General features: G+C 40.8%; 1 protein-coding gene and 1 long non-coding RNA gene across 2 annotated transcripts; both read left to right on the top strand.

Moving 5' to 3' along the window:
* Nucleotides 1-150: 150 nt before the first annotated feature.
* On the top strand, nt 151-3,117 carry LOC135566258 (uncharacterized). The gene is made up of 3 exons (XR_010462017.1): nt 151-1,750; nt 1,950-2,030; nt 2,275-3,117. It is a non-coding gene; the product is annotated as an uncharacterized LOC135566258 (long non-coding RNA).
* A 295-nt stretch (nt 3,118-3,412) lies between these two features.
* Nucleotides 3,413-9,126, top strand: LOC115141617 (T-cell surface glycoprotein CD3 delta chain-like). Its single transcript, XM_065014042.1, has 8 exons — nt 3,413-3,884; nt 4,200-4,271; nt 4,599-4,675; nt 4,907-4,927; nt 7,851-8,042; nt 8,199-8,339; nt 8,577-8,644; nt 8,816-9,126. Exons 3-8 carry the CDS (start codon nt 4,624-4,626, stop codon nt 8,873-8,875), a joined length of 534 nt encoding a protein of 177 aa, XP_064870114.1. The 5' UTR covers nt 3,413-3,884; nt 4,200-4,271; nt 4,599-4,623; the 3' UTR covers nt 8,876-9,126.
* The last annotated feature ends 65 nt before the right edge of the window (nt 9,127-9,191 follow it).

Below are 9,191 nucleotides of genomic sequence, written 5' to 3'. Positions count from 1 at the left end.
CGGATGAAAGGAAATCCTTAACTTCGATTAAGACAATGAGCGAGCTAGGACGGACATAACCGTTAGTCAATATAATTATTTGTTTAGCATTTTTGAAATGTACAGCAACAGAATTCAGAATACGGGCCGTTCTTACAGTGTTCTCCTGTACACCAAGTCAGAACTGTAGGACAAATAAGGGGCATATAAGCAGACAATGAAAGCTTTTACAATATTCAATGATTACATTTCACTTAAACAGGTTATAGGCTACAGTAGAGCAGTCGGAACAGTAGGCAAAATTAAGAAGGGTAAATAGACCAAATGATTAGGGTGAGGCATATGGCCTACTAAAATCTTACTACACAACATACACTTAGTATTACTTTCTTAGGTACAGTATACATACCTCCCTGGCATATTACAGAATTTATGCCGCAGCATACAATACATTTTTGGACTCACCTTGTTGTGCTGTGCTCACTTGAACAGGAAGGTGGAGTGGTGGTCCTTCGTGGGCAAATTTTGTCATCAAATTCTGGCATTCTTTGGATTTATGGTGCTTTCAAAACAAGTTGGATGACCGTTCAAAATGTATTTTCCCAGTCGGAGCTCGTTTATTCCCGACTTCCCGGTTGTCTTGAACTCACTAAAGTCAAGTTTTCGCAGTTCCGAGTTGTTGTTTTGAGCATGACCCAAATCATGCTTCATTGACAGCATGGCCAATGTTGAACGTTTATCATTTTAAACTTGGAAAAGAGCCACTTAATGCCATATTTGGGACCACACAGCCACGGTCACTGATTCCTTCCAAACCACTTGTCGAATCTGTGATTTCCAACTTGTTGTTGTGTAATATTTATGTCCAATAGCCGATGAGCACCGATACGTTTTACCCATAATTTCTCTTCATATGGCAAGGATTAAAAAGGTTTTGTCAGTAGATTGTCGACTTGATTAATGATCGATGACTGCTAGCTCAGATTGGGAAAGTATGACGTTGACGTGATCAGTCCAGTCAAAGCTACTGTACATTTGACGTCATTTTATCTGTGGCCAATGACCTTGAGCCTTCTTGGATGGACACTTATAATGTGACTATGGCAGCACCCAAAGTGCTAGAATTTTCAAGGTCTCCTCTTACACTTGGCAGTGACGTAGTGTCTCAATGAGTGACAGAACACTTAGCAACGCTCTGTATGTTCCGCTGGCTAGCCCCACCGCCACAGAAAGCACTGAGCTTGGCTGAAACACCTGCATTTTGGAGCTGCCTTACTCAAGAAAGCAAAAAAAGAGACCATGTTTGTATGCAGCTTTATTAACTCAAAGATATGCATCATTTTCTTACATTGTTTGAAAACTGATATCTGACCTGTATTAATGCCAAAATAACATGCAAAACAGGCAAGCCCCTCTGCCCCACCTGCCCAGAATGACGGGTTGCCACTGTTTCCTATGTATTGTATTCATGCTCCTCTTTAAGTACTTACAGTACAGTACACAAGGCAAGTGTCTGTATAATAATATACTTTACATGGGTGTATTCACTAGGAAACAAACAGACGCAAACAGGCCAAAAACGGGGATGGGCATACCTGAACTTATCCAATAAGAAACGTTTTGCTACGGTGTGCACTAATAAATACACGCCATGACTCTTGTTTCAGTATGGAATCATCTAGTGTTAAGGTAGACAAGATATCCCTACCCAGAGAGAACATGTCTCTACCTTCCAACATGCAACTCAACGACCTCAGCACCCTGCGTAAAGGTAAGACACTACTGCTGAGAGACCGATGCCTCATTAGAACCGAGGCAGAAGTCTCATCAATGGTGCAAAGCAATTACAGAACAGGAAATAGAGTGGCCATTTTGGTGCCCTGGGCACTGGCATCTGTCCCTGTGGTCTTCTCTATGACTCTGTCCCATCTGTTACTCTAGTTCCTCATCCCCATGCTGTCTCTCTGTAGCACTCGAGACCGCCAAACACCACCTTGGGGACAAGATGAGAGAGGAGGAGGAGGATCTGTCTGCTGCCTACGCTGCCAGGGGTAAGACAGGGTTCAGATGTTTAAGGTTAGCTTGCCTGTTGAATGGAAATGAGTTGGCCCAGTCTATACTTTCCACACTAATATAATGTGTAACATAGTTTCAGGCGTGTTACGGAGCGTGTGGATGTGTTTATATATACTATTGGATGTGTGTGAGCCTATAATTCTCGTTTGTGTGTGTATATACTGTGCACCACATATGACCGTACATTGTTCTAAAGGTTGTTGTTGACACCCCCTCCAGGCTTCGCCCTGTACCCCATGGTGGGCTACATCTATAAGGTGAACAGCAAGAGCAGTGATGAGATCTGGCTCTGACTACTATGCCCCAGTTCCACCACTGGGTGGTCAAACCACAGTGCAATGGGGCCAAAAGGAACCTGTGGAACGACTGCCAGTCAACCAATCAGCCGATCCCATCTTCAACAAGGACCAATAGAGATGCTGAGATGATTACAGGCGCAGACCAGCAAGGGGAACCTGTTAGGAAGATACTGTAGTTAGCGAACTCACTCTGGGGTTGTCCAGATGAACCTATTACAGCAGGTAATCACATTCCAACTTGATTCCGTGAAAATCAGAAACTCAGAATATCAGGTCCTATGTTGATTGGTTAGTGTAATTCAAGCTGACAGCTAAGTCTGTAGCCTGGTCCTATATCTGTTTGTGCTGTCTGTCTGTTTGGTGTGACTATATGTCACAAACAGATCTGGGACCAGAAGGGTGCAGTTGTGATATCAAGTGAATACATTTAGATGGCTCTAAACACCTAAACCGATACTCAGTGTGGAAAGTATACTGTACCCGTGTTTTAGATGGTTTACACTGACTGACCCCTACCACTCCTCCATATGCTACAGTCTGTTGATCACATACCATAACCATGAACTCCTGTTGGATTAAGGAATGCTTCATGTTCTTTGTATATCATAATGTCCAAGACAATGTATGTGAACTGACATATTTCTATGGCTATATACATAAACAATAGATATTCATCTACAAGTATAAAATATGTGTATATGTATATTTGTATTCATATGTATATGTGTATAAAATAAATCTAATAAAGATGAATATGACTATGGATTTGATTATGGATGGTAAATTCTGCTTTTTGGCTTTTATTTAGCCAGCAGGGGGCGCTAATCTTTACCGTAGTTAAGATGGAGACTGACTGATCCAACTGTCTTGATTTACATAAGTTGGTCTGTCTGGCTTGTCATATTAATGTTGTCACCAGAGGTCATCGGGGCTTTGCAGGTCGGGGCATCATCGGGGGACAGTGCAGGGCTGGTTCTGCTGTAATGGAGCCCAGAGACTTGTGTTGGCCCATTTCAGTGTGCTTGAGCCAGTGGGAGGAAATGCAGCCTTTACTCTGATGGAAATTGTAATGACATTTACATATGACAATTATATATCCCAGATTGTGTTCATTGGATACTGCTGAGAGGGAAGTGATACTGTCCTATATTTTATGGTTCTGACACTGCTGACTGGCTAGATGTGATTGTGTGTAGATTTGAACAGAAAGACGATGTTATGACCCCCAAAATCAACATTTTGTCTACTGCAATTCTTGTGTTTTCTGTTTTACCTTTGGTTGGTGCATTGTTGTTGTTTTTTGATGTAGGGGTGGGTAGTGTTTGAGCCATTGTGTCTTAGTGACTGGGTGAGAGTGTGACTGTGTTCCAGGTGCCAGTTGTAGGTTACAGGGTGTTGTGGTCTACCGTAGCCAAGCAGGAAGCTGCTTTGTGGGATCATCTCTCTGTCTTCTTCACACGGCTCCTTTTGCAGAGCAGTAGGGATTTTAGGTTCTACAGAATCATTGGGACATAACTTTCTTAAAGAAATGTGAGTATGATCATAATCATGTTTTACTACATCGTAAAATCATATTCCATACTAAAAACCATTAGACTCTCAAATGATTTTTTGCAATTTACCGTAGGCCCATATGTAATTCTTCTTACCCTTTTATAATATGGTATTACACATTGGGACATAGTTGTATCAAAAGTGACAATACTTGCTAAAGCAGCATGTTGAAGATATTTTGGGCTGTGGCCTCACTCATAACTCAACCCAGAGAAATGACAGAGGTACCAGATAGAGACAGCCCCCGGTGTAACGGAAGATAAACCAATCATACACACTTCCTCCTCATAGACATAGAGACAGACAGACCTACTGAGAAGGTGACATTTTGGAAACATACAGGGGAAAGGATTCCATATTAAGGTATGTTTTTATTTTTGAACTCCTATTCTGAAGAGTTGATAGAGACGCTTAAAGAGTTGGCATCACTGGCATTAGAAAGGTTTACAATTGAAAAGGTTTGTTGGAGCCTAAGGATGTGTAAAATGACACAAAACAATAATAAACCAATATAATTGTGTAAAGGTGTTTTTTTGTGATTACATCTTTATTTACTGAATTGAGACATATGTGTCTTTCTATTATGATACAAAATAGAAGTTTGAGTAAAATTAAAATGGCTGACTAGGGACAGATGGTGTCTCCTACAATGGCAGTGTATGAAATGATACACCAGTTTAATTTCCCCAGGAGAATCGAGAGAGGAGTAAGTAGAATGAAGTGGACCATACTCTTGGCTCATCTGTTGGTGATTTGGACCATGACTGGTACGCTTTTGGGAGAATATCTATGAAAAAAATAAATACATTGACAGACTGCATTAAAAAAATGTCAGAAATGATTCAACACACCAGTTTTTTTCTGATCACTTTTTAGTATTATTCCTGACTAGATTAATCAGATGGATGACATTTAAAAAGTACAACATCAATGATGTCAAGGTCACTTTCGGATCTTTTACTGTGACCCTGACTGATGCTTCCCCATTCTTTTTACAGTAGCTGAAGATACAGTCCCAAGTAAGTGACCAGATTTAATCCAGGTCCTGTTTCGATCTAACTATGAATCTTAGGGCATTATCTGGGCATAGATCAGGTTTTCTCCTCGTTTAATTTAATATTCAAAACTATCTAACCGAACTGACTAAAACCCACCATAAGTATTGGCATCCTTGATAGAGATGAGCAGAAAATACTGTATAAAAGAAATAATACAAAAACTGAGCTATATTAAATGCAAAGAAAATATGGGCAAGTTATATTAATTTATACTAATGCAATTGCTCAGAAAAAATATGATTTTGTCATCTGACCGTAGCACCACCTGGAGTTTGATACATGACGATTGGATTGGAACCGTGCTATGGTCAGATTGCATGAAAATTGAGCTCTTCGCCACGGACATCAGTGGTGGGTTTGGTGTTGAAAAACAGAAGCATATGCAGAAAAGTATCTCATACCTACTGTAAAATATGCTGGTGGATTTTTTGATGTTATGGGGCTATTTTGCTTCTACTGGTCCTGGGGCCCTTGTTAAGGTCAAAAGCATCAAGTAACAGGACATTGTAGACAAAAACCTGGTTGCTTCTGCCAGGATCTTCTAGCAAGACCATAAAAACAAGCACTAATCAAAATCCACAAAGAAATGGTTAATTGACCGCAGAATCAGCATTTTGCAATGGCCCTCTTAGGCTCTGGACTTGAACTCCATTTTAAACCTGTAGTTTGAATTGAAAAGGGCCGTCCATAAGAGCAGACAAAGGATATCAAGGACCTGGAAAGATTCTGTGTGGAGGAATGGTCTAGGATCAAATCAAATGGTATTTGTCTAATGCTTCGTAAACAACAGGTGTAGACTAACAGTGAAATGCTTACTTACGAGCCATTCCCAACAATGCAGAGAGAAAGAAAGAGAAATAATGACACAAGGAATAAATACACCATGAGTAATGATAACTTGGCTATATATACACGGGGTACCAGTACCGAGTCGATGTGCAGGGGTGCGAGGTAATTGAAGAAGATAAGTACATATTAGGTAGGGATAAAGTGACTAGGCAACAGGATAGATAACAAACAGTAACAGCAGCGCATGTGTTGAGTCAAAAGTGTGGATCCCAAATTACTTCAATGGGTGACATGTCTGGAATATGCAGGCCATGGAAGAACTGGGACGTTTTCAGCTTCCAGGAATGGTTGAAGATCCTTGCGACATGGGGCCGTGCATTATCATGCTGCAACATGAGGTGATGGCGGCAGATGAATGCCAAGACAATGGGCCTCAGGATCTAGTCATGGAATCTCTGTACATTCAAATTGTCATTGATAAAATGCAAGCTTATTTATCTCAAATGTTGTGCACATCCCTGTTAGTCCGAAGCTTATGTCTGCCCATACCATAACTCCACCGCCACCATGGGGCACTCTGTTCACAATGTTGACATCAGCAAACTGCTCGCCCACACGACACCATAGACGTGGTCTGCGGTTGTGAGGCTGGTTCAACATACTGCCAAATTCTCGAAAACATTGTTGGAGGTGGCTTATGGTAGAGAAATAAACATTAAATTCTCTGGCAACAGCTCTGGTGGTCAGCATGCCAATTGCTCGCTCCCTCATAACTTGAGATATCTGTGGCATTGTGTTGTGTGACAAAACTTCACATTTTAGAGTGGCCTTTTACTGCCCCCAACAAAAGGGGCACCTGTGTTATGATCATGCTGTTGAATCGGCTTCTTGATATGCCACACCTGTCAGGTGGATGGATTATCTTGGCAAAGGAGAAATGCTCACTAACAGGGATGTGCACAACATTTGAGATAAATAAGCTTGTGCGTATGGAACATTTCTGGGATCTTTTATTACAGCACATTAAACATGGGACCAACACTTTCAATGTTGCGTTTATATATTTTTTCAGTGTTTTTAGTTGTCTTATGGCTTAGGGGTAAAAGCTGTTCAGGGTCCTGTTGGTTCCAGACTTGATCCATCGGTACCACTTGCCGTGCGGTGGCAGAGAGAATAGTCTATGACTAGGGTGACTGGAGTCTTTGAGAATTTTTAGGTTATTTTTCTGACACCGCCTGGTACAGAGGTCCCGGATGGCAGGGAGCTCGGCCCCAGTGATGTACTGGGCTGTACACACTACCCTCTGTAGCGCTTTGCGGTCAGATGCAAGCAGTTGCCATACCAAGCCGTGATGCAGCCAGTCAAGATGTTCTCAATGATCAAACTTTTTTTAGGATCTGAGGGCCCATGCCGATTCTTTTCAGAGGGGGAAGAGGTGTTGTCGTGCCTTCTTCACGACTCTCTTGGTGTGTGTGGACCATGATAATTCCTTAGTGACACCAAGGAATTTGAAGCTCTTGACCTGCTCCACTATACCCCCATCTATTTGGATGAGGGCTTGCTTGGCCCTCTGTTTCCTATAGTTCAGAATCAGCTAATATGTTTCTTGCTGATGTTAAGGGAGATTGTTGTCCTGGCACCACACTGTCAGGACTCTGATCAGGTCTCTGATCTGTTTTCCAATCTCATAAAACATTTTACAAAAAGGCTTTGTAATTATCCTCGCAAGGGGAGGGTGCTAGATTATTGAAAAAGGGAGTGCCAAGAATCTTGACCTTTATCTTTTTAATATTTTTTTGTATTACTTGTTAAACAAAATCTCTTTCTCTGAGCAATTGTATTAGTATTAAATAATCATAAATATTTGAGCATACAGTAAAGCTCAGTATTTGAATTATTTATTTCATACAGTCTTTTTTGTTGATCTTTATCAAGGGTGCCAATAATTATAGACCTGACTGTATGTCTACCTAATATGCATTTTCTTAAATAACAGAAACAGAGCATGAGGAAAAAGTAGATGGAGAGAAACACGAATATCCCGAAAGGGCTTATCAATCTATCTTATCTAATGCTGGTGTGTTAATTTCTTTAGAACTTAAAATAAAAGTGGAAGAATCCTCCTCGGACAAGATCAAATTATCATGTCCTGATGGTTTCCATTTTCAATATACTAATGAGACTACTCGAACACTGGAATACAAGGATGAGAACACAAATGAGTATGTATGCGAGAAAGATCTTGTCTCAGACGAAAACCAGGTCAAAATCTATGTGAAATTTCGGAGTAAGTACAGTACTGCCATTTCCCTCAATGTATAATTATACCTCACAATAATAGAAGTCAATGTTTTGTTTGTGTGTATGCCATGTTAACACACATCATTATAACGTACGTGTATGTGTGGCGTGCTTGTGTGTGTGTGTGTGTGTGTGTTCCCAGCCTGTGATAACTGCGTCGAGCTGGATACAACTGCGGCAGTAGGGATGGTTGTGGGAGACCTGGTGGCCACTGTCCTGATTGGAGTAGCTGTCTACAGCATCGCCTCACAGCCCAAAGCAACACTGATCACCGGCAAGAAAAGTGAGTGACCACACAAAGGGGAAAAACATAGGATATGTGAACTTGAAATTTGAATGATACCTGACGAGCCCTTACTTTGAACGTTAGGTATAGAATGGAGAAAACTCAGAAGTGAACACTTCTGATTGAGATATTCTTAAAAATGAAATGTTTTACAGTAAACATTCAAAAATAATACACATGAAGACCATAATCAATAATGTAATGCAATATTTCATTTCTGTCTTTCACCCCTAGCATCTAGCAAAATGGGGCTCATCAACAATGAGGCGAGTGCAAACGAAGACCCCATTGGCAACTATCAGGTAGGTGTTTCCTGGCTTCTTTGAGCCACGATCTTGACATGAACAAAATAACGAGTCAAAGTCATTAAGTTACAGCGATGGGTTGATCCATTTGTGTCTGTCTGATCTTTCTTTCTTTCTTTCTTTCTTTCTTTCTTTCTTTCTTTCTTTCTTTCTTTCTCTCTCTCACAGCCCCTGAATAAAAGGCGCATGGACAGATCTGAGTACAGCACTCTGCCAGAAAGGAGATAAAGAGAAAAATAAAATGTAGAACACAGCTCTGTTCGAAGATCCGTTTCGAATTGAAACATAGTGAATTGGGAGCTTTAATGTTGTGCGGGCCATCTTGTTCTTTACTAGTATTATTTATCAGCCCGGCACCTATGCTTTTTTAAGGTTGTGCGTATGACCACACTTTTGTCTACAAATAAAATGTGCTCAGTGCTACATTACTTTTACAAACCACAAAATAATTGTTGTAATGCATTGAGTGAAGGCAGAAATCCATGACAAGTCCCTCAACTGTCCATTTGATGTACAGAGTCATTGACTGTTTGCTCTGTTGCTT

Source organism: Oncorhynchus nerka, unplaced genomic scaffold (genome assembly GCF_034236695.1).
Source record: "Oncorhynchus nerka isolate Pitt River unplaced genomic scaffold, Oner_Uvic_2.0 unplaced_scaffold_6380, whole genome shotgun sequence".
In the NCBI taxonomy this organism is placed as follows: domain Eukaryota; kingdom Metazoa; phylum Chordata; class Actinopteri; order Salmoniformes; family Salmonidae; genus Oncorhynchus; species Oncorhynchus nerka.
This window is presented reverse-complemented; position numbering and strand designations above follow the sequence as displayed.

Bases quoted from the DNA above. Each gene is read 5' to 3' on its own strand.
- LOC115141617 (XM_065014042.1), top strand. From the start codon at position 4,624: ATGAAGTGGACCATACTCTTGGCTCATCTGTTGGTGATTTGGACCATG. The intron at 4,676-4,906 runs GTACGCTTTTGG...TTCTTTTTACAG, and splicing joins GGTGATTTGGACCATGACTG to TAGCTGAAGATACAGTCCCA. The intron at 8,645-8,815 runs GTAGGTGTTTCC...TCTCTCTCACAG, and splicing joins ACCCCATTGGCAACTATCAG to CCCCTGAATAAAAGGCGCAT.